We start from the raw sequence: 26,130 nt of genomic DNA on the forward strand, positions 1-26,130 counted from the left end.
TTGCGGTTCAGCAACCCTCAGCCCATGACCTGGTGAGCTTGACTTGAGGCTTCATTCTTCATCAGACACAGAAGCATCTTGTCTTGGGAAGGGTCTTCACGTACAGCCCTCATTTCTCCTTTGACTACAAAACCCACCAGTAAGGTGGGGTCTTTCAGAGTCATTAAGAACATGTCCCAAGGAAATATGGACTTAGTAAAAAATACAATCAGGTTTCTTGTAAAACAGAGAATGGCCAATGTTTAGAGTTTAAGAGTGCTACAGGTGCACACCACACATGCCCGTGTTTAAAATAACTAACCCCCATCCTACCTAACCACACAACCCAGTTACGCTGTTCCCTCACCTCTCCCACATATATTTTGGAGAATATCACAATAGGATGGTTTGTGGACAGAATGAATTTCCTATTGTGAATGTGGACTACTCTTACTGAAGTTACAAAACAAGTTTACTGAAAATTTAAGGAATGCATGTTTTAATGAATATCGACTAACTCAAGTTTTGGTTACTTTTTGAGTCACTTTTATCAACTTACAGGGTTTTTTTCTAATTGCCTTTTCAAATTTCTTAGAACAAAGCCATTAATAGTGTTTTCTTATGATTCTTGAATTCAATTTACCTACGGTGGAATTCCCTTTTTCCTCTCAACAATTGTGTACTTACGCGCTTTTTTGTTATTGTTGGTAAAAAGAGCTCTGTAAGTCTTTTCAAAGACCCAGAGATATTTCTGCTGTTTGTGTTCTTGATCCTTGCCCTCATTTCTTCATATTTATTTCAGTATTTTCTGCTCTTGTCTTCATTATTTTCTTCTTTTTAATGTCTTTTGCTTGCTTTGTTCGTCCTTTTATTCTTATTATGAAACGTTTCAGGCACACAAAAAGGAATAAAATAATATGACACAGGTTGAGTATCCCTCATCTGAAATGTTTGGGACTAGAAGTGCTTTGGATTTCAGATATGTTTGGATTTATTCTGGAATATTTGCATGTACCTAATGACATATATTGGGGACAGGACCCAAGTCTAAACATGAAATTGACTTGTGTTTCCTATATAACTTATATAGAAGGCCTGAAGGTAATGTTATGTAATTTTTAATAATTTTGTGCACATAACAAAGTTTATGTGCCGTGAATCTGGAAGAAAAGAATGAAGAGCTCGTGGGGGAGGCCACCTCTGAAGGAAAGGCCAAGAAACTTCCCAAGTGAAAAAGCTGTGAGGCTTCAGATAGGAAGAGGGCACGAGGTCCCAGCAGGATGTGCCAAAGTTGTGCTCGGGCACATCAGGAGGAAATCAGGCCCCACAATATCACCTCCGAGCACCTCCTGGGGTTGCCTGTCCTCTCTCCTCTTCCTGCTGAGCCCCTGGGTCCAAGGACCTCCTACCTTCAAAAAGTAAAAACAGCACAGCCCAGACCCAGGGGGTAAATTCATGTCATCACTTCTTCCTGGGCACGGCACCCAAATACCCCCTGAGCCACAGAAACACGATGCCCCTGTGGCCCTGACAGCCACTGCTGATTGTCCTGGGAGGGGCCTTCCGGGAACCGCACAGGAAGGAGGGTGCAGCTCAGCCCGTTTTCAACTCCAGCAGGATGTTCATGACCTCCCTGCAGACACTAATGGACAGAACGTCACAGCAGTCTGGTGAGCGATGATGTCAGTGCATTATTAAATTCAAACTGGAGGGGAAGTCTTGACACTAACCAATGCTTTTTATCCCACCCAAGACTGGCATATTCCCGAGACAAATCTCAGTGGTTACTGAATTGCTCGCAGACCTGGGCTGCCCTGGGGAAACTGCCATGCAAGTCTGTCCTTCCCACCTTTCTGCAGACACACGCAGGGCTCTCAGGAAGCAATTTTTTTTTTTGATGGAGTCTCACTCTGTTGCCCAGGCTGGAGTGCAATGGCACGGTCTTGGCTCACTGCAACCTCTGCCTCCCAGGTTCAAGCAATTCTCCTGCCTCAGCCTCCGGAGTAGCTGGGACTACAGGTGCATGCCACCACACCCGGCTAATTTTTGTATTTTTAGTAGAGATGGGGTTTCACCATGTTGGCCAGGCTGGTCTTAAACTCCTGACCTCTTGATCCGCTGGACTCAGCCTCCCAGAGTGCTGGGATTACATGCGTGAGCCACCTCGCCTGCCCAGGAAGCAATTTTTTTTAGCTCATTAACATGGCAAAGACAGATAGCCAGGGCCTTCTGAGAGCTGTAAATGAGCTTCTCACCTCTCTGACAGTTTTTATCAGACATGGATTCCTCAATCCTAGAGCTGCTGGCTGCATTCATCCTTCACTGCCCCAGAGCTCCCTCACCTCCCTCAGGAAGTGGCAGAGCGGTTGGCGGTTCCCAGGTCCCCCAGGGAAACCCTGGCAGGTGCTTGCTGCGGTTGGGTCTTTACCCCAGAACCCAGCAAAACAAGCACCTTGGTCTGGGAGGAGAACGTCCCTGAAAGGACCTTGGACAGTATTAGCAGCTTAGGGGCAGGTTCTGGAAAGGTCTTTTCCAGTTAACACCACTGAATGGTTCATGGGGTCAGAGCAGGGAAAACGAGCACCATTTCCTCCCAAGAAACACATTTTTCCCACTGTCTGACAGTTGAAAATATTTGTTTACTCTGTAGAAAACTAGGATGTTTTGGCAGTAAGCAATTTATGTCACTTTGAACCACAGAGAATGCCTCTGAAATGATGATATGGGTCAATGAAGAAGCAAAGTTTCTTAACTAAAGTCCATTTCATAGAAACAAATGCAGAAATGATTGTAATTATGAGGGACGGGCCCACTGTGGCATTTCTCCATGGTGACAGTCAGGCTCTACCCCTAGCCCTTGAAGTCAAGGCCATAAAGCAAACAGCCAAAAGTCCCCTCGTATCGTCTGATCCGACGGCTGGGGTTGGAAGGCGGGCAGTCTCACGGGAGCATGGATCTGGGTAGCCGCCAGGGGCCAGTGCGCGGAAGAATTTCTCATTTGCTTTGACACGCTGCTGTTGCTGTCTTGAAATTCTCAAGATTTTTATCTCCCAACCTATATTTTGTGTGAGACATCCCTTGAGACGAGGTGGTGTGCGCACCTGCAGAGAAGACATCCTGATCTGCACGCCCACAGCGCCTCGCCCGCCACACAGTCCCAGCAGCGCCTCGCCCGCCACCCAGTCCCAGCAGCGCCTCGCCCGCCACACGGTCCCACAGCGCCTCGCCCGCCACACAGTCCCACAGCGCCTCGCCTGCCACGTGTCTGTCTGTGCTCATGTGGCCCTGAGAGGCCACTCCTCTGCTTACCCAGAGCTTGCTGCAAACCAGAAAGTGCAACAGCATTCTAAGAAACACAAACGACCAAGGGTCCCACCCTCTCTCCCACTCACATTGCTTCCCCACATGACCCACCATTTATGCTGAATGTGGCCGTGTGGAGGGAGGGGAGGTGGGCAGCCCACAGTCCTTCTCATGTGTGAGCAAAGGTGGAGAATCTCGGTGGACAGTGGGTGTTTCATGAAGGGAAATAAACGCAGCGGAGTGAGTTTCACACAGCATTTCCACCGTTCTAATGAGAATGAAATACGTATGCATGTTTGAGCTGTGACAGATGAACTGTATAGTTGTTCAGATTCTGCATGTGAATTAAATGTTCTTTCGTTTGCATTTGAAACCAGCAATGCACAATATACAGATGAATGGTAACCTTCATGATAATAATTCAAAAATCTTAATTTTTTTAGAATGATGCTGAATAGCAAATAAAAATCCCATGACAAGTCAAGAGGGAGATTGTGAAAGGAAACATCTTATACTATAACTAGTTCCTTTAGGGGCACTTTTCCTTGATTTCTGAACTAACGACCTGTATTTGCACTTTGCACGGGCCCTGCAAATTAAGCAGCCGGCACTGCAGGGCATGAACACAGATGAACCACAACCAGCTAAGCTGTCCCGAGGCTCTGCGTTAACGGCTCCTGACACACTCCCCTCCTCCCTGTTCTGATCCGTTTGCATTAATTGGCGCTCAATTGTAAGAAGCTGAACAGATGTATTTATTCAGAATTCCCAAGCAGTTAACCAGAGCTCCCAATTCTGATTCATTGTCTTAGCTCCCGAGGTGCTTAGCAGAATGCTCTGTATTTATCAGCTTCCCGGTTAACCTACACACCACTCCCCAGCTCTTGCTGGTTTGAGTTATGTGAACCTTCAACATCATTAGGGAAGCTTCTACCATACTCAGTACCAATAAGCAAACGGCATTCACACTTCCTGAGGATTTAATGAGTGGCACCACCTAAATTAATCTTAAGAACAATCCCATTTGCTAGGCATGGTGGCACATTCCTACAATCCCAGAACTTTGGAAGGCCAAGGCAGGTGGATTGATTGAGCCCAGGAGTTCAAGACCAGCCTGGGCAACATGGCAAAACCCCATCTCTGCCAAAAAATACAAAAATTAGCTGGGCATGGTGGTGTGCACCTGTAGTTTCAACTACTTGGGAGGCTGAGGTGGGAGGATCACTTGAGTCCAGGAGGCAGAGGTTGCAGTAAGCCGAGATTGTGCCACTGCATTTCAGCCTCGGCAATAGAGTAAGAGCCTGTCTCAAAAAAAGCAATCCCCTGTCCCATGAGATGGTATGACCTCCTCCAATCTAGGAAGCTATTGATTGCAAGACAGACCATTACTCTAGTACTGCTAAGGAAAAACAAACCCGCTGGCAGTTAAACTGTGATGTGCTATTGATAAAAGATGCCTCCTAAATTCAGGGATGGGAAAACAATACACACCTGAGAAATGATGACATTCAGGGCGGTGGGTACTGTGACAGCCACACTGCTGCTTCCTGGGGACTCTGCATCCTCTCCCCAGCCACCAGCTGTTGAGGGCTAGGGGTTAGCCACTGAATCCCTCCCCGTCACCACCTGAGCTCAAGAAAACAGCCACTCCCTAAGTCACAGTCTCTTGCTCCCTGGAGGCAGACCACCGCCAGCGATCCCTCATGCGGGACACAAAGGCCTAGCCCCCAGCCTTGGTTGGGTCAGCCCCGAAGGGGAACCCCAGCTCCAGCTGCAGAGCACCTCACAGGATCAGCTCGGGCCTCTCTTAAACTGCATTCCAGCTCACCTTCTCCCTCTGCCCAGTTCAGCTTCCATCACCTGTATGGGGGTGACCCCAGATCACCCCCAGTCACTGACTGCAAGCAAATCTCTGTCTGAGAGTTTGGTCCCAGCACATTTAACCTAAGGCATGCAGGATCACCCTCATTTCATGATAAAGAACGAAAACAGGGCAGTTACGTGATGTGTGCAAGATGGCATGGCTCACACGTGCCGCAGCTGGAACTTAAACTCCATCCGGACTCCAAGGCCACCCTGTTGTCTCTCCACAATCAATGCTCAGAGCACAGCCTGCAACTGTAAGAGGCCCCCAGGCTCTTTCAAGTGGTCCATGAGGCCAAAACTATTTTCATAAAATACTAAGACGTACTTTGCCTTTCTCACGTGTACTCTTTCATGAGAGAACTTGGAACAGTCCAGAGGCTATGCGGCAGGAAATGAAACAGAATGAGTGGGAGACAAAGATGAGAATCCAGGTGTTTTCTATTAAATGAAACAATGAGATTTGCAAAAGCGTGAAACAAGAATGTAAAAATGTAAAACAAAAATGCCACACTTAGCACTTTTTTATGTTTTGGAAAACATAGCTACTATGTTTATAATGAAATAATTTTATGATTTATTTTTAAGAGAATTAATAAAGAGCTTTTTAAAAGTGTTGCCAATTTTAATGTCTAAGGCAACAAATGTGGATAGCACTAACCCACCAAAAAAAAAAAAAAATTCTTTGGAGTCTTCAGTAATTTTCAATAATAGGATGTAGTCCTGAGATCAACATTTTAAAAATCACTGCTCCGCACTCTGCTGCTGGGAGTTTGGAATTCCGCTCTCCACTCCACACCAGCCGAAGGACCCCGGGAACACCCCGTAATCCCTCTGTGCTTCCGTCTGTTTAATCTGTTAATAAAGAGATGTAACTTCCCTACAGCAAAAGGAAAGCACTAGTAGAACTCTGTGAGTTAAAACTACTTTTAAAATTTTACTGCTTTATACTATATCCAGTATCCCCTTCTCCATTATTCTATGAAAATTTTAACAAAATATACTAATTTACCATACAGGATTAAAATGTCATTAAGCTTTCAATGTGTAAACCTTAAAACAGCCGGATAAAAATTTAAGACAGGAATAAGAAGAAAGCCATTCATATTGTTGGTACATAAAACAAGCTTCAGAGAGTGTTAGTCCCATTTTATTCATGGAAATAAATAAATATGAAGACTCTGAAATCACCTGGAGAATTTTTAGGAGATACTGATGGCAGGCCTCATATGAGACAAATCAATTTAGAATCTTTGAAGGGTAAGGCCCCAGACACCATGGTTTCTGAGGCTCCCAAGTTATTTTAATATAACATCAGGGCTGACAACTACTGCTCTTGTTGATGAAGAGGGTCAAACTCTGAAAACTATTTGAAGAAATGTATTCTGAGCCAAACGTGAGTGACCAATGGCCCAGGCCACAGCCCCAGGAGAGCCTGAGATCATGTGCCCAAGGTGGATGGGCTTCAGCTTGGATTTCTACACACTGGGGAGGTATAAGACATCCGTCAATACACTAAGATGTACACAGGCTTGGATTTCTACATGCTAGGGAGGCATAAGACATCGGTCAATACACTAAGATGTACACAGGCTTGGATTTCTACATGCTAGGGAGGCATCAGACATCCATCAACACACTAAGATGTACACAGGCTTGGATTTCTACATGCTAGGGAGACATAAGACATCCGTCAATACACTAAGATGTACACAGGCTTGGATTTCTACACACTAGGGAAGTATAAGACATCCGTCAATACACTAAGATGTACACAGACTTGGATTTCTACATGCTAGGGAGGCATAAGACATCGGTCAATACACTAAGATGTACACAGGCTTGGATTTCTACATGCTAGGGAGGCATCAGACATCCATCAACACACTAAGATGTACACAGGCTTGGATTTCTACATGCTAGGGAGGCATCAGACATCCATCAATACCCTAAGATGTACACAGGCTTGGTCCAGAAAGACCGGAAAACACTAAGCAGGGTCTTCCAGGGCATAGGTGAATTCAAAGATTTCTGAATGGCAATTGGTTGAGTTTATCTAAGGACCTGGAATCGGTAGAAAGGAGTGTCTGGGTTAAGATAAGGGACTGTGGAGACCAAGGTTTTTATTATGCAGATGAAGCCTCCAGGTTGCAGGCTTCAGAAAGAATAGATGGTCAACGTTTATCAGACTTGAAAAGGTGCCAGACTCTTAGTTAATTCCCTCTTGGATCAGGGAAAAGACCTGGAAAGGAAAAGGGATTCTCTACAGAATGTAGACATTTCCCAGGAGAGACAGCTTTGCAAGCCATTTAAATATATCGCAGAAATATATTTTGGGGTAAAACACTTCCATTTCTTTCAGGGCCTGCAATCTGCCACGTTACCTTACAGCTGCAAAGGGCCTGCTTTGTCGGTCTTCATGCCTCTGTTTCAATGTTAACGCTGGTCAGCTGTGCCTGGACACCAAGGGAGGAGGGTCGAATAAGGTGTGTCCAAACACCCCTTCCCATCATGGCCTGAATTAGTGTTTCAGGTTTACTTTAGAATACCCTTGGCCAAGAGGAGGGGTCCATTCAGCTGGTTGGGGGACTTAGAATTTTATTTTTGGTTTATACTGTAAAGCCAAGAGTGGCTTCTTTCCTTCGGTGCAGAGGAACCCAACAGTTATTTTTAACAAGGAAAGGACAACAGAAAAAATAGAGATTCATTTTTATATTAGACAAAACATAGAGCTACAGATAGAGGGAGAGAGCGGTGGAGGGAGGTGGAGACAGAAAGAGGAAAAAAAGATGGATGTGGTCATGGCAGCATTGTTTTTGGGTATTCCCCAATTCCCACATAAAACAGACTGAGCAACTAGACCAGGAAATCAACAAACCAAGATCACACTTAAATCAAACCGAAGTGAAGCTGTCCCCAGCTAGTGATCCCCAAGGCAATGTCCAGATGAACGTAGAGGAGAGGACCAGAGAAAAGCAGCCTTAGGAAGTAGCTGTAGACATCAGTGAAAATGGCAAAGAACCTTAAACATTCCCTCCTTCATAAAAGCAATGAGAAAATCACCCAAAAATATCAGAATCAACTTTTACAGAACTCTGGAAATTAACTAAAGGCTGGCAGAAATCAGAGCAATTTACTCAAAAAAAAAAAAAGAAAGAAAGAAAGAAAGAAATGGCTGAATCTCAGCAAGAACAGCGAACTTCCTGGCATCTTAACTCACCCTATTTCCAGCTCCCTCTCCTCAGCTCTGCCACAGGCTTGAAAATGAGCAGTCCACAATGGCAGTTAAAACCAACAGCCTGGAAGCCACCAGAAAGCACAGGGTGGAGTTAGAGTACCTTCAAAGCCCCATTCCCAGAGAATTGTCACTACTTGACCTGTCTGGTTGTTCCCTGGAGAACCCACTGGAAAGGCTGTCTTTATTTCATCCAACTCAAAGCTCACATACGTGAAAAGTCTTTTCCCTGGGGGCATTTGTTGAAAACATTTAGAGACAATGTTTTACTTACCAGCTGCCTGAGGTAGAGGATAATGGTTGGGACAAACAATAGGCTAACCAGAAAGCTTGAAGGAAAAGCTGGAGAATGAGATGTGCACAGGTGCTTTGCAAAGCTCTGACATGATCCTTGGAATATGGATGGCCACAACACATGCAGGGCTGTGTGCCTGCCCAGGCTGTGCACACTCAGGGAAGACATGAGGCTCTAAGCTCTCACTCCTGGCTGATGTAGAGGCTCTGGGCCAGTATGAAGTGAAGGCTACAACAGAGCTGTGAACTGCCTGTCTGACGGCTGAAGGTATGCCCCACACTCACACAGAACCCTCAGCAGAGACTGAGGCTTGTTTCTAGGCATTTAAGGCAATCTGTCTGGTCATCATCTGACCACTAACCAAACTGAGCAGAGACTTGGTGGCCACACATGACGAAAAAACACAAACTTTACAGGATTAGTTCAGAATAGTCACTAAGCAAGCAAACAACAATAAACAGCAACAACAACAACAATAACACCTAAGGAGAGGGAAGTTCTGGTTTTCAGAGTTGCCACACTATATTATTTAAAATATCGAGTTTTCCTAAAAATTTTTTGAGGCATTCAAAGAAACATGCAAATGTGCCTCTTCCACAAGAAAACAATAGAAGCTGTTCTTGGGGAAGACAAATGGCTTACAAGACAAAGACTTTAAATGAGCTATTTTTTTTTTTTTTTTTTTGAGACACAGTCTTGCTCTGTCACCCAGGCTGGAGTGCAGTGGTGTGATCCCAGCCTACTGCAACCTCTGCCTCCCAAGTTCAATTGATTCCCCTGCCTCAGCCTCCCAAGTAACTGGGATTACAGGTATGCACCACCATGCCCAGCTAATTTTTGTATTTTTAGTAGAGACGGGGTTTCACCATGTTGGGCAGACTAGTCTTGAACTCCTGACCTCAAGTGATCCACCCGCCTCGGCCTCCCAAAGTGCTGGGATTATAGGCATGAGCCACCGTGCCCAGACTAAATGAGCTATTTTTAATGTGCTCCAAAAACTGTAAGAACAATGTCTAAAGAGCTAAATAAAAGTAGGAAAATAGTGTCTCATCAAATAGAGAATACAAATAAAGAGATAGAAATTATATTTCAAAAATAATTGAAAAATTCAGTACAGCAGCTCAACAACAGATCTTAGCAGCAGAAGAAAGAATCAGCAAACTTCAGAATAGGTCAACTGAAATTATCCAGTCTGAGGAACAGAAAGAAAAAATAATAATAAAAAATTAGAAATCTGTAAGAGACCATCCAATGTACTGAGATACATGTAAAGGAAGTCCCAGATGTAGGAGAGAAAGAATGAGGTAGAAAGAATATTTGAAGAAATAATGACCCAAAATTCCCAAAACTAGATGGAAAACATGAATCTACACATCTAAGACACTCAATGAACTCCAAGTAGAATAAACTCTAAGACAGCCACACCTAGATACATCAAAATCAGACTTTCAAAACCCAAAGACAAAGTAAATCTAATGAAAGCAGTAAGAGAGAAGCAACTTGTCACACATGTTATGGACTAGATATTTGTCCCCTCCAAAACTCATGTTGAAGTTTAATCCCTAATTTGGCAGTATCAGGAGGGAGGAGGTAAATGGGTCATGAGGGCTCTGCCCTCATGAATGGATTAATCCATTCATGAATTAATGAATTAATGGGTTATCACAAAAGGGGACCTGGTGACTTTCTAAGAAGAGGAAGGGAGACCTGAGCTAGCACACTAGCATGTTCAGCCTCCTCATCATGTGATACCCTGTGCCACCTCAGGACTCTGCAGAGAGTCTCCAACAGCAAGAAGACCCTTACCTGAGTCTGCCCCTCAACCTTGAACTTCTCAGCCCAGATGCCTGTAAGAAATAAATTCCTTTTCTTTATAAATTACCCAGTTTCAGATATTATGTGATAAGCAACAGAAAATAGGCAATGATCCTCAATAATATTAACAACTAATTTCTCATCTGAGACTATGAAGGCCAAGAGGCAGTGGAATGATATATTCAAAGTCCTAAAAGAAAAAAAGTCTATCAACCAAGAATTCTATATTCAGAAAATCTATCCTTCAAAACTAAAGGAGAAATCAATACATTCCCAAACAAAAAACAAAGAGAATTTTTGCTAACAACCCTTCCCTAGCAAGTTCTAAATGGAGTACTTTAGGCAAAAATGAAAGGACATTAGACAGTGAGTTGTATCCAAATGAAGAAATAAACAGCAACAGTAAAGGTCATTATTTAGTAAATATGAAAGACAGAACAAATATTTGAGTATGTAACATTTATTTTCTCCTAACTAATTTTCTAAAAAAAACCTGCATAAAGCAATAATTATAAATCCATGTTGATAAACATACAATCTATAAAGATATAATTTTCATGACAATAACAGCACAAAGGAGGGAAAGAGAAAAAATGACAGAGAGCGTTTGAAAATTACGTTGGTATTAATTCAACTAGATTATTATAAAGATCTTAATGTTAAGTTGAATTAATTAATAATTAAATTAATATTAACTTGGTGTTAATAAAATTAAAAATATTAATCTTCTGAGCAAACACTAAGAAAGCAACTCAAAAAATAAGGAAAGACATTATTAATGATCTTACAGACATAAAAATTACAAGGAGTATACAGGAATACTATAAGTACTCATATGCCAACAAATTAGATAATCTAGGTGAAACTGACAAATTCCTATGAAGACATGAACTACTGAAACTGACTCAAGAAGAAATAGAAAATTTGAATATGCCTATAATAATTAAGGAAATTGAATGATTAATTTAAACCTCATAAAGAAAAGCCCATGATCAGATGGCTTCCATTTGCAATAGCTTCACTTCAAATGTTTAAGGAAGAATTAACACCATCCTTTCACAGTCTTCCAAAAAAAAAAGAAAGAATACTCTTCAATTAATTTGATGTGATGGTTAATATTGAGTATCAACTTGAATGGATTGAAGGATGCAAAGTATTGATCCGGGGTGCATCTGTGAGGGCGTTTCCAAAGGAGATTCACATTTGAGTCAGTGGACTGGGAGAGGCAGACCCACCCTCAGTCTGGGTGGGTACCATCTAATCAGCTTCCAGCATGGCCAGAATAAAAGCAGGCAGAAGAACATAAAAGTGGTTTAGCCTTCCAGCCTACATGCTTCTCCTCTGTGGGATGCTTCCTGCCTTCGAAACTCGGACCTCAAGTTCTTCAGCTTTAGGACTCAGACTGGCTTCCTTGCTCCTCAGGGCCTATTGTGGGACCTCACCCTGTGATCGTGTGAGTCAGTTCTCCTTAAAAAACTCCCCTTTACATACACATCTATCATATTAGTTCTGTCCTTCTAGAGAACCCTGACTAATGCATTTGACAAGTTATGTATTACTATAATACCAAAACCAAAGATATCAAAAGATTAAGAGATATCCTTTATAAATACGGACATAAAAATTCTCAACAAAACACTAAGATACTAAATCTAGAAACATATAAAAAGAATTTTACAGCATGGTCAAGTAAGACTTATCCCAGGAATAAAAGATTAGCTCAAATATAAAAACCAGTGAGATACACTATGGTCATAGGATACACATGCTATGATACACACTGAATGTTGACATCCTCCCCAAACGTATGTGCTGGAATTCTGATCCCCAGTGTGACAGCATTAGGAGGTGAAGGCTTTGGGGGTAATTAGGTCATGAAGACAGCGCCCATGCAGGTGGGATTAGTGTCCATAAAAAAGAGATCCCAGAGTGCTTCCTTGCCCCGTCTGCCACATGAGCACAGGGGGAAGATGCCACCCATGAACCAGGAAGCCGCCCCCCACCAGATACCAAATCTGGGGAAGGCTCCAGAGCTGTGAGAAATCAATGTTTGCTGTTTCAGCCACCCACGCCATGTGATTTCTGTAACAGCAACTCGAACAAGAGAAAAACTGGCGCCGGGAAGTAGGGGCACAGCTGTGACAAATTCCTAAAAATGCAGAAGCAGCTTTGGGTCTGGGAAACTTGTTGAGGCTGAAAGAGTCTTGAGGTGTGTGCTGGAACAAGCCTCCTTTGACGTGGATGGATTTTTAAAAGTGCTTGTGTTGAGAGATCAAAAGGAAGACAAAGCAGTGTCTCTTAGAGAACAGCTCGGCCATCATGAACGGAATGCTGGGAGGATGCAGACAAAAAGAGCATTCTGTGAGGCCTGGGAAAGGAGGAACACACTATCGGATGGTGGAGAAGAGGTCGTGCTCCTCCCAGAGTAGTGAGGACCATGGCCGGATGCGTTCATGCTCTGGGCTCCTGTGGAAGGTAGAGCTTGTGAATGAGGAATTGGAAACAGTGTACCTCAGTAGCAGAGGGCCTCACAAATGGCCGGCTGGAGATGGGGGCTGGGTGGAAGGAGCCGCTGGGCCTGCCCGGGGAGGTTCCTCCATTGCCTTGCGCAGCTTGAGCCAGACAGAGCACAAATCCCACGGAGGGTAAGCCCTGAGCCGGACAGAGCGCGAGTCCCACGGAGGGTGAGCCCTGAGCCGGACAGAGCGCGAGTCCCACGGAGGGTGAGCGCCATGCGTGACTCCAACACACCCACCTGTGCTCACCAGACATGAGCCAGACGTTCTCTCTCCCCAACCCCGCACCACACATCTGCCTGGAGGTCGGGTAGGGGGTGGATCTCAGCTCCTCTCAGCAAGAAGGAAAGCCTCCAAGCTCCAAGGGCCCAGGATGGGAGTTAAAACAAGCCATGCGAGCACAGGGAGGCCGCAGGCAAGGAGAGTGGGCGAGGAGGAGGCAGAACCCGACTCCCCTGACCTGTGCCGGCAAGCACGTCCCCAGCAGCAGCTCCCCGGACGCCATCCCGGCCAGGACCCGTGTGGCCAGCCTTGGATTTCTGTGTTCCAGTCCATATTGTTTAGGGATTTCTTTTCCTTCTCTTTTAATGAATAACACTGTTTTATGTACATATCTGGTTTTTTTGCTTTTTGCTTCTGACACGCAGCTCAATAAGTCAGAAGATTCTTGCCAAGAAATGAATCCACAGTCGTTTTCATGACAGCAAATTGCATGCCAACGAGTGACATTTAAATGCTGAATTTTAATGGCTTGTCAGAAGAAGCAAAATGTATTTTTTAAAAAAAAAACATACATGAGAGAGCAGTGTGTCTGCCCATGAAATAATGCTGCCTGTAGTAGACAAGAATGGTAAAAAACATTGTTCTGTGCTGTATACATCTACATGGAGGAAGAAGGTTGTGAAATTAACTCCCATTTACCCTCCTCCTTCGTGCAGAAGGCTCTGAAGGCCGCGCAAGCAGCTGTCTGTCAATGAATCCGACAACTGCACCTGCAAGAAGTGGCCTGGATGAAGACCACAGGCAGAAGCACAGGACCAACTCTGTTTCAAGCGCAGTTACCAAGACAGAATCATTTCTGGAATCCTGAAAAACCTGCATATGCACATGCTCACGTGTACACACCCACACACACGTGCACACACATGCACAAACGTGGTCACGTGTACACACCCACACACGCACACACACATGCACACACGTGCTCACGTGTAGACACCCACACCTGCACATGCACTCACGTGCTCACATGTAGACACCCACACGTGTGCACACACCTGCACACTCATTCACATGCTCATGTGTAGACACACACGCACACGTGCTCACATGTGGACACCCACACACATGCACAAACACCTGCACACACACGTGCTCAAGTGTAGACACCCACACGCAAAACCTCCCTACCCAAACACTGCCCCCATGTGAGGCTGACAAAACTCAGGAAGACACCGGGATTTGAGATTCTTTCCTTCAGGTGTGCATGCATGTGTGTGGGTGCCTACATGTGAGCATGTGTGTGTGCAGATGTGTGTGCATGTGTGTGGATGTCTACACATGAGCATATATGTGTGCAGGTGTGCGCATGTGTGGGGGTGTCTACACGTGAGCATGTGAGTGTGCAGGTGTGTGCGCATGTGTGTGCATGTCTACATGTGAGCATGTGTGTGTGCAGGTGAGTGTGCAGGTGTGTAGGTGTGTGCGTGTGTGGGTATCTACAGGTAAGCATGTGAATGCATGTGCAGGTGTGTGTGGGTATCTACATGTGAGCACGTGAATGAGTGTGCAAGTGTGTGGGCATCTGGGTCTACACATGAGCAAGTGAATGAGTGTGCAGGTGTGTGGGCATCTGTCTCTATGCGTGAGCACGTGAATGAGTATGCAGGTGTGTGTGCGTGTGTGGTTATCTACATGTGAGCACGTGAGAGTGTGCAGACATATGTGCATGTGTGGTTATCTACACGTGAGCACATGAATGAGTGTGCAGGTGTGTGCGTGTGTGGGTATCTACACGTGAGCACGTGAATGAGTGTGCAGGTGTGTGGGCATCTGTGTCTACACGTGAGCACATGAATGAGTGTGCAGGTGTGTGTGCGTGTGGGTATCTACACATGAGCATGTGAATGAGTGTGCAGGTGTGTGTGCATGTGTGGGTATCTACACATGAGCACATGAGTGACTGTGCAGGTGTGTGTGTGTGTGGGTATCTATACGTGAGCATGTGAGTGTGCAGATGTGTGGGGGGTAACTACACGTGAGCACATGAATGAGTGTGCAGGTGTGTGTGCATGTTGTGGGGGTGTCTAAATGTGAGCATGTGAATGTGTGCAGGTGTGTATGCAGGTGTGGGTATCTACACGTGAGCACATGAATGAGTGTGTAGGTTTGTGTATGTTGTGGGGGTATCTACACGTGAGCATGTGAATATGTGCAGGTGTGCATGTGTGGTTATCTACATGTGAGCACGTGGATGAATGTGCATGTGTGTTCATATTGTGGGGGTGTCTAAATGTGAGAATGTGAATGTGTGCAGGTGTGTGTGCATGTGTGGTTACACGTGAGCACATGAATGAGTGTGCAGGTGTGTGCATGTGTGTGGGTACACGTGAGCATGTGAGTATGCAGGTGTGTGTGCATGTGTGGGTAGCTACACGTCAGCATGTGAATGTGTGTGCACGTGTGTGTGCATGTGTGGGTATCTACACGTGAGCATGTGAATGTGTTAGCAGGTGTGTGTGCGTGTGTGGGTATCTACACGTGAGCATGTGAATGTGTGTGCAGGTGTGTGTGCGTGTGTGGGTATCTACACGTGAGCATGTGAATCTGTGTGCAGGTGTCTGTGCGTGTGTGGGTATCTACACGTGAGCATGTGAATGTGTGTGCAGGTGTCTGTGCATATTGTGGGGGTGTCTACATGTAAGCATGTGAATGTGTGTGTAGGTATGTGTGCGTGTGTGGGTATCTACACATGAGCACGTGAACGTGTGTGCAGGTGTGTGTGCGTGTGTAGCTACACGTGAGCATGTCAATGAGTGTGCAAGTATGTGTGCAAATGTGTGTGTCTACACATGAGCATGTGAATGCATGTGCAGGTACGTGTGCCTTCACAGCATGCCCACCTTCCAGAAGCCTGCATCCTGGACTAGACACACCAACGGCCCTGGCAACCAAAGAGGCCTCCTGCCACAGGGTCATCCTCCTGCCACAGGGTCCTCCTCCTGCCACAGGGTCATCCCCGGGGTTTGCTGGAAATGCCCAGCCCAGGACACACCCCACAGCTGTGTCAGAACCAGCTGGGAAGGTGTCAGCAATTCTGTGTCCCCACAATGCAGAAGATGACTTTTCACTGTCTAGAGAGTCCAACAGCCCAGGACACACAGCCCCTGGGGATGGAGCTGGGCAGGGGACTCCAGCTGCCCAGGCCATGGGCAGTTCTGATACACCTGGGCAGACGCTCAGCCTGGGCCTGAGCAAGACTGGAAATGCAGGGCTGCCTCGGACCCCTGTCTCTACACAGGGCTGCCTGGGACCCCTGTCTCTACACAAGGATACCTGCGACCCCCCATCTCCACGTGGGGCTGCCTGGCACCTTCCATCCCCATGTGGGGCTGCCTGGGACTCCGTCTCCATAAAGATGCTCTTATCCTCAATAACAGGTGCCAGGAATGTGGACATAGCCTGACACTCGACACAATATTAATTTTCTCTGAGATGGTTTTCCTTAGGAGTTACCTTTTGCCATTATTTGGTTAGATTATTGTCCTGTAATTTAAATTCATGGATATATGAGACAAACTAGAGAAAGCTATTGCTTTAAAATCATAGGTAAGAAAATTCATCTCTGTTGGAGAATTCGGGGCCACTAGATATTTTTCTATCTCTCCTTTTGAAACTCACCTTAAATTTCTTGTTTTTTTTCTAGTTTGTCAGGCTGAGCGTATTGTGCATTCTCTGATTTCGTTTCATCCCGAGACACCACCCAGGCAGGGCCCCGGAGCACTTGCGGCACTAGTTCCCATGAGAAGAGAGCTCAGGTGAACTCTCGCACGCTGCCCCCGCCACATCTCAGCACAGGATAGCACAGAAACGTGATGACGTTCAGTGCCAGTTGCCAGCACATGGTGATAGCTACATACATACCTAGAGCCGGGTTGAAATTAGGCTCAGGAGAAGTTCTGAAAGAGCCACGCCCATTCTCATTGAAAGACCCCTGGCCTCCACTCTCACATCCAGCCATTAGCGTGGCAAAAGCTCATCTGTTGGCTCTTTAAATAAGGCTTTTCCTTCTTCTCAAGATAATAAAGTGAAGGGTGAAACACAGAGTAAGACTCACAGACAAGCAAACTCAGAAAATGTGACACAGTTGAATATTCACACAACCTTCCTTCAATATGACTCACTCCATGTTTGTCCCTGCGTGGGCAGCATTCCGTCTGTGTCATCTACATTGATACCCATATCTACGTGCCCTGCCAAGCTGTGCTGCGCACAGCACTCCATCGCCAAATGACAGTGGCACATACGGAGCAGGAGCTGGGCCCAAGCCGCCCTGGAGGCTCCCATGGGGAAAGGGCTCAGGAGTCCAGTGTGGCCTGGAGTGTGCATCAGGGAGTAGCCCGGCACCCTGGCCCGCACCACCACATGCGTTTCTCCCTCTCAACCTGCAGTTTGGCTTTGTGGAGGGTTCCCCATGGACCTTGGGCTCAGGTGACTTGGGCTTTGTTTGTGGGTGGTTCTGTGTAATGCACAGACACCACCCAAAAGCAGACACGTGTAGTACTACACACCGCTCATGCTGGGACCCCCTGAAGGACCGAGGTGAACCCAGGACCCCCTGAAGGACGGAGGTAGACCCGGGACCCCCTGAAGGACGGAGGTGTACCCGGGACCCCCTGAAGGACGGAGGTGGACCCGGGACGCCCTGAAGGACGGAGGTGGACCCGGGACCCGGGACCCCCTGAAGGACGGAGGCGGACCCGGGACCCCCTGAAGGACGGAGGCAGACCCGGGACCCGGGACCCGGGACCCCCTGAAGGACGGAGGCGGACCCGGGACCCGGGACCCCCTGAAGGACGGAGGTGGACCCGGGACCCCCTGAAGGACGGAGGTGGACCCGGGACCCCCTGAAGGATGGAGGTGGACCCAGGACCCCCTGAAGGACGGAGGTGAACCCGGGATGCCCTGAAGGACCGAGGTGAACAGAAACCCTCCTGTGAGCAGAACTTCAAGCAGTGCACCTGGCTGGTGATTCCGCCTGGAAGGAGAAACGGCCAGATGTGTGATTACTTATGAATTAATGGGCTGTGGCCAATGGTTGGCTGGAGGGCCAGGGACTCGGAGAGAATATGACTGGAAACATTGTTGACAAGGGCAACTGGTGAAGAGACATATTAGATAGACGTCTATGAAGTGGTACAAAGTACTAAGATATGAATGCCCCGTGTGATGTTCTCCAAAGAGTAACCTCAGCAGAGGAGAATTTTAATAACCAAGTGGATAGGGTGACCTGTTCTGTGGAAACCGGTCAGCCTCTTTCCCCAGCCACCCTGCCATTGCCCTGTGGGCCCATGAACAAAGTGGCCACGGTGGCAGAGTTGGAGGTGACGCCTGGGCTCCCACTCACCAAGGCCAGCCCTGCTGTGGCCAACCCTGAGTCCCCAGTCAGCCACCACAAAGACCATCACTGCGTCCCCAACATGACACCATTCCCCGAGGTGATCAGCCAGCCGCCAGGGGCCAGGTGGTTCCGCAGGCAGCTTCGCCTGTGGAAGGGGCTGGGAATGGTCCTTGCTGGACTAGACCCTTACTCCAGATGTGGATTTCCCTTCCCTATGCACAGTGCTCCCACCAGAACTACCATCTGTGGACTCGGAACGCCTTATCCATCACCATGGTGTCCACACAACACTGCTTCTGACCAAGAGACCTCACTTCACAGTCAAAGAAGGGCAGCAGTGGGCCGGTGCTCCGGGAATTCCCTGGTCCTACCATGTTGCCATATATAATGTTTAAATTATCGTAATTTTTAAAATTATCTTCCCATCACCCCTGCAGGGACAACCTGCATCAAAAATTTCACAACAACAGTGACAGGCAGAGGCTGATTCTCTCCAGGCCGAGCCACGCCTGCACCAGACCCAGCCAGGCCCAGATAAGCAGCCGATGCCTGCCTACCTTGCGCCAGGCCCAGCTGCGGGCCACTGCAGCCTCCCGGCATCTCCTCCCTCGGACACAGGAGGCAGCAGGCCTGGGCTCCTCCAAACCCAGGAACGGACGATCCCAGCCGGAAGCACCCGTGAGCCCAGTGCCCGGCTCCCACCTGCCCCTTCCACCACCACACTCGCGGATTCAGTCCGTCCCAGCTCCTCACCACCCAGGAGGAGAAGCAAAGCCCGTGCGGGTGTTCAGTGTGGCAGCCGCTGAGCCTCGGCCCACGCCCGCCCTACCTGTGCCGGAGAGCTTCTGCAAAGCCAGGCGCAGGCGCTGTAAGGCCACGGGCGACACCTCGTAGCGGTAAAAGTCCATTGCCGGAACCTTCTGGCACCTTCCAAACACTCCATCTGTGAGAAGGGAAGGAGATAAGACAGAACGAGACGTTTCATTTTCAGAGGGCAGGAAGGTGTCACACACGTCCTTGCAATGCACTCTGATCATGTGCCGCCGTGAGGTTTTGTTAGGACCCGGGAGCACCCGGAAAATGCTGGTTTGTGAAATAAAAACCGAGCATCACGGAAAACACAAATGCCAAGGTGGAGAGAAAGTCCAGTGTGGCTGCAATGTTGTCACTCCACTTTCCTCCGTACCCCCCAAGCTCTCATGTAATTTCACATTTTTTATGTAAAACTTGCTTCTGACAACTCAGTGACAACAAAAAAATAAAGTCAATAACATTCCAGGCCAGTTTTCCAGATGAAAAACAGAACACCCAGGAAATATAAATATTGCTTTGCAGGAGCTACAGAGATCGGCGGAGACGTCTCTCCCCGGGCTGCGTGGGAGGCAAGCACGGCTTCCCGGGCTGCTTTCCGGCGGCGCAGGAGAGGCGCGAGGCTGGCGAACGATGTGGGACTAATGGGGACTAATTTATTTAGCTCGATTCCATTTGTCTGAAATGGCAGACTCTGCTCATCAACATCCTTTCCAACCACACCTTCTAATTAATTTAGTCCCTAATTAGTCTTTATTCGGCGAATTGTTCACTTTGAGACAAGCTTCCTGTGGGGTTTCAAACATTCAAATTACCTTCTTTGGTGCACACAAAAGATTAATTCAGGCGCTACTGCTTCCACACAGGGCGGCCATCTGCAGCTTCGGGCCGGGCGGAAGGGGAAATGGTCTCTTTTATTGTTCACTAGGCTTCGTCCTGCAGCTTGGCTGAAGAAAGCCATTCAAATGCAACAAGTGTAATTAGCAGAACACATTTGCCCAGGGCCAGGCTGACGCAGTAATTGCTGGTCTGATATTACATATATGCTCACGACGACGGGGCCGGGTGATTAGCAGAAAATAACCTCGAGTATTGCAAGCGTCTTGCGGGTTTCTATGGGACTTTGCAAAGCCCAGGGAATCCGGGAGGCAGCCTGGCAGCTGCGCGGGCGGGCGGACAATGACGAGGAGGAGACGCCAGGCCTGCGCCGTTTCCCTCCGTGCAGCCCGGCCGCGCTGCCTCCTGTCTGAGAGCCGGCCCGAAATCCTTGCGAGGCCACACAAAGGCAGAGGGCTCTCGGGGACACGTCTGCAGAGCCCGGCGCCCCCCCCGCCCCGCCACGGTCCGTGATGGACAGGCCGCACCACACGGCGGGAACACAGGCAGATGTGCCTGCTCCTTTGCCTTCCTCAGACACGAACCATTCAGCGCAAGTAGGAGTGGGAAGAGGGGCAGGAAGGAGAAAGGGGCAAAGAGGGAAAATAAGGAATGACTTCAAACACACCTAATGTTTGTACTCTACTTTTCAAATGAAAATATCTTGAAAATAGAAAGGCAACAAGCAGGAATTGGGCAGCACGTTGAGATGGCCCAGCCCCCGTGTTCACAATGCAGAACTCTCCTAGGCCTCAGGACCAAGGCCTCGGGCCACAGAGGAGGGAGTGCGCCACGGGCCGGGAAGAACCAAAAGCCAGGTTCCTGGACCCCCAGGCGGGGCCCAAGTCGGTGACCACCTAATCCTAGGCCAAGGCCAGCAGCGTCTTCCGATCCCTGAGGCCAGGAAGGCTCAGAAGCCCAGGGCTCCACTCAGCAGCAGAGCCCGCGAGCTGCACTCCCCACCTTCAGAAGGAGGGCACTCTTGGCCGGCCCCAGAGCAGTGACGGTGCCAGCTGCCTGCAGCTTCCCGGCCTCTTGCACACATTGGAAAATGCATCCCCGGGGTGGACGTGTGTGGCCAGCTCAGGGCATGGCAGAGCCTGGCTGGTCCGGGCCCCACTCGGCCACTCCGGGTATCTGCACACAGGGCTTGGTGATTTGGTGCCAAATATAAGAGAAGCACATCTGTGAGCAGTCAATGCTTCCCAACATGGAGCTGAGAATCCCCTTCCCAAGCAAACTCATCAAATCATTCAGCTTTTCATAAAGAAAAATGGCCCAGGACAATTCCTATCAATTTTGGAAAGTTCCAAGCAAATCATTTCTCAAGCATAACAGCCTCATTCTTTAAATTTTGTTTCTTGCATACAATGTCATAAGTATATTTTAGAATAATACATATTAGACTTTCTTGAAAACTTTCTTTTAAACATTTAGAATATATAGAATATAATGCATAATATAGTTTGTGCTTTTAAAATCAGTTTTAGCTAATAATTTTAACTACTTGACAGTTGAAATAAACTAACCATTGATTCTCTTTGCCTTAGACTATCCCTGTGCTGAACGCAGTGGACACAGACACCATTCCCAGTGCATTGTTAATAGGCTTTATTTTTAGAGCAGTTTAGATTACCGCAAAATTGAGTGGAAAGTAGGGATATTTTCCATGTATCCTCACACACGCACATACACACAGCCTCCCTCACACACAAGCACAGACAGCCTCCCTCACACTCACACAGCCTCCCCGCCACACACACACAGCCTCCCCCCCACATACACACAGCCTCACACACACACACACACAGCCTCCCTCACACTCACACAGCCAGCCTCCCCCCACACACACACAGAGCCAAACTCACACACACAGCCTCCCTCACACACAAGCACAGACAGCCTCCCTCACACTCACAGCCTCCCACACACATACACAGCCTCTCCCCACACACACAGCCTCCCCCACACACACACACGGCCTCCCTCTCACACACACAGCCTCCCTCACAGCCTCCCTCACACACACACAGCCTCCCTCACAGACACAGAGCCTCCCTCACACTCACACAGCCTCCCACACACATACACAGCCTCTCCCCACACACACAGCCTCCCCCACACACACACGGCCTCCCTCTCACACACACAGCCTCCCACACAGCCTCCCTCACACACACACACACAGCCTCCCTCACACACAAGCACACACAGCCTCCCTCACACTCACACAGCCTCCCTCACACACACACACAGCCTCCCTCACACACACAGCCTCCCTCACACACACAGCCTCCCTCACACACACACAGCCTCCCTCACACACACACACAGCCTCCCTCACACACACAGCCTCACACACACACAGCCTCCCTCACACACACACACAGCCTCCCTCACGCACACACACAGCCTCCCTCACGCACACACACAGCCTCCCTCACACACACACAGCCTCCCTCACACACACACACAGCCTCCCTCACACACACACACAGCCTCCCTCACGCACACAGTCTCCCTCACACACACACAGCCTCCCTCACACACACACAGCCTCCCTCACACACACACAGCCTCCCTCACACACACACACAGCCTCCCTCACACACACACACACAGCCTCCCTCACGCAGTCTCCCTCACACACACACACAGCCTCCCTCACACACACACAGCCTCCCTCACACACACACACAGCCTCCCTCACGCACACAGTCTCCCTCACACACACACACAGCCTCCCTCACACACACACAGCCTCCCTCACACACACACACAGCCTCCCTCACACACACACACAGCCTCCCTCACACACAGCCTCCCTCACACACACACACAGCCTCCCTCACACACACACACAGCCTCCCTCACACACACACAGCCTCCCTCACACACGCACAGCCTCCCTCACACACGCACACAGCCTCCCTCACACACGCACACAGCCTCCCTCACACACACACAGCCTCCCTCACACACACACAGCCTCCCTCACGCACACAGCCTCCCTCACACACACACACAGCCTCCCTCACACACACAGTCTCCCTCACACACACACACAGCCTCCCTCATGCACACAGTCTCCCTCACACATGCGCACAGCCTCCCACACACACACAGTCTCCCTCAAAGGGTATTTGCAGATATTAATTTTCCAATTTTTTGGGTAAAGACCAACACGAGTGACTGCTGGCTCATATGGTAAGAGTATGCTTAGTTTTGTAGGAAACCGCCAAACTGTCCTCGACAATGACAATCAGCCTAACAGTGGCCGCGCCATTTTTCACTCCCAGCAGCCGCGATGGCGCCCCTGTCACCCGCGTCCTCGGCAGCACTGGGTGGCGTCAATGTCCCCACATCCTCAGCAGCGCTCGGTGGCATCGATGTTCCCGCGTCCTCGGCAGCACTCGGTGACATCGATGTTCCCGCGTCCTCAGCAGCACTCGGTGGCATCGATGTTCCCGCGTCCTCCGCAGCGCTCGGTGGCGTCGATGTTCCTGTGTCTTCGGCAACGCTTGGTGACACTTGGTGGCATTGATGTTCCCGCGTCCTCGGCAGCACTCAGTGACGTCAATGTTCCCGCGTCCTCAGCAGCGCTCGGTGGCATCGATGTTCCCGCGTCCTCAGCAGCGCTCGGTGGCGTCGATGTTCCTGTGTCCTCGGCAACGCTTGGTGACACTTGGTGGCATCGATGTTCTGGCGTTTGGCTGCTGTCATTGGTGTGTATCGGTATCTCATGATTTTTTATCCAATGCATTTTTCAACAATGAAATTCATCCTTATCTCCGTATTTAAAGGACTTCATGATATGGGTGTCCTTTATTCTAGTAAATACTCAGCAATAAGTCTTGTTGAAGAAGATTGTGACCAGAAGGAAGGAGCCCAGAAGCTCCCACAGATCATGCCCAGGTTCACTGCTACCTGCTTGATTTTAAGGGGCTACTGGATTCCCCCAAATATGGATACATGCCTAGCAGTGAAATAGAAAATTAAGGAAATTTCTAAATACATTTTGTAGAATTTTATGTGGCCAGAATTTTGAAACTATTGCTGTGTTCTTCTGGGTCACTTGGCTAATAGGCAGGACCCCAAAAGGTCTCTATGAACATACTAGAGAAAAGGACTGGAAAGTGAAATCTCAATCAGGAAAGCATCAGGTGTGATGAGACTCCAGAGTCAGGACGCCAGGGGTGATCTACACAGCAGAGGTGCCGGAGCCAGAGAACCTAAGCTCCCACCAGTCCAGGCTGAGCTCCACCATCTCAGTCGTGCAGTGCGGCCTCTGAAACAATCCTGGGAAGTGGTACACTGAAGTTGCCTCGCCGCTGACCATTTAATCACCCTAGAAACTACCCAGAGCCCCTAACCCTCAGGCCCCCTCCTCTGTGGGACTCCTGCCTTCGTATTCTTGGGACACGGCCAGGACCCCACCTGGGATCTGACCTTGCTCGGGGTCTCCTTATGAACTGTCTTCTACTTCTGACTCTGTGTTTCCTGCACCATGGCCCTGCAGCCTATCGACAAAACCCCATCATCGAAGCCCGGACTGACCCGTCCAGCTCTGCAGCCCTGCAGGCCATGCCGAGCTCCCAGCTGGAAGTGCATCGCCACAGCTCAGTGGAGGCAGGAGGCCTTGGGTGATGGAGCCCGTCCATGAGACTTTCAGAACCAGGGTCCTGCTCTTCGTCCAGAACGGGCATTCCATGTGCAACCTTGATTCCAAGTCTCACCGCGGGCAACTGAGTTCAAATTGGGAGCTGTCTGAAAATCATGGGAGATGAGAACGGGTTTGCCTGTGAAAACTGTGGGCTCCCTGTCCACCCGTCCTCGGCTACTATCACCATCAAAACACTCGTGTGTGCAAATATATGTGTATATGTGAATTCTTACACAGAAACACATGCACAGCTGCTAACTCATACATGCACATGAGCACAGCCGCTAACGTGTTTAACTGCCAAACTTACTGTGCGTGCCCAAGGATGCCGCTAATCCAACATCATAAACTCTTCCGGCAGACACTGCCCGTGCCTCTGGGTGGAAGCCTAACCCCCAGGCGCTCCTCGATGACGGCTTCATGCCTTCTCCCTCTGTCTTCCCTGCAGCGTTGTGTGCTGTCATCAACACGGCTCGTCATTTCTGTCCCCAGCATTGCCTGCGCCTCGCAAAGCCCCTTCCTGTTCTGGGAGCAGGTCAGTGCCATGCCTGCTGCTCGGCTGCCTCCACCCCACACCCTTGTCCCAGGGAAGGCACAGCTCTGCCCTGTGTCCTGCTTGCATGGCTGGGCCAGGACAGCCGGGAGACACACACGCAAAAAAAGCAGACACTGCAGGCTCTATGCTCCAGAGCTTCCAGGATACTGGGACAACAGATGTTCACCACTGATGGTTCGGTTATAATTGTGGACAGCCTGCAAAAAAGGGCACGAGAGAGCCTGACAGAGGGCACCGACCTCACCCAGCGGTCAGAGAACGAACAGCGGCCGGCCTGAGGACATCGAGGACACTCCAGGCTAAGGGAGCAGCTCCGTGCATGGCAGCACCCAGCCCTGGTCAGCCCCGGCCCTGGTCAGCCCCAGTGGGCAGTGGGGACAAGGCCTTGCAGTTCTGGATCAGGCAGGAGAGGACACCAAGCCAGTCAAGCCACTCAAGCAGATTGTGCAGAGCCTGCGGGAATCAGAGGCAGTGGCCTTCATCCCAGGAGCTAGAGGAGGCCACCTCCACTTGGGTGGTGTTCCAGGTAGGGCAGGCTCTTGAATGGGTCTGCATTTTAAAACAGATCTCCCTGGCAAGGGCTGGAGATTGCCAGGAGC

The 26,130-nt window shown here is 48.8% G+C and overlaps 1 protein-coding gene across 3 annotated transcripts in view; it reads right to left on the minus strand.

The window, feature by feature from the left end:
* Positions 1-26,130, minus strand: part of PTPRN2 (protein tyrosine phosphatase receptor type N2) — a 1,025,817-nt gene that overhangs the window by 755,560 nt on the left and 244,127 nt on the right. For all 3 annotated transcript variants that reach the window (XM_054495208.1, XM_054495209.1, XM_054495207.1), the window contains one exon: positions 19,456-19,569. In XM_054495208.1, the coding sequence (XP_054351183.1) occupies positions 19,456-19,569 (114 nt within the window). The remainder of the gene's footprint in view (positions 1-19,455; positions 19,570-26,130) is intronic.

This window comes from Pongo pygmaeus, chromosome 6 (assembly GCF_028885625.2).
Source record: "Pongo pygmaeus isolate AG05252 chromosome 6, NHGRI_mPonPyg2-v2.0_pri, whole genome shotgun sequence".
Classification (NCBI taxonomy): domain Eukaryota; kingdom Metazoa; phylum Chordata; class Mammalia; order Primates; family Hominidae; genus Pongo; species Pongo pygmaeus.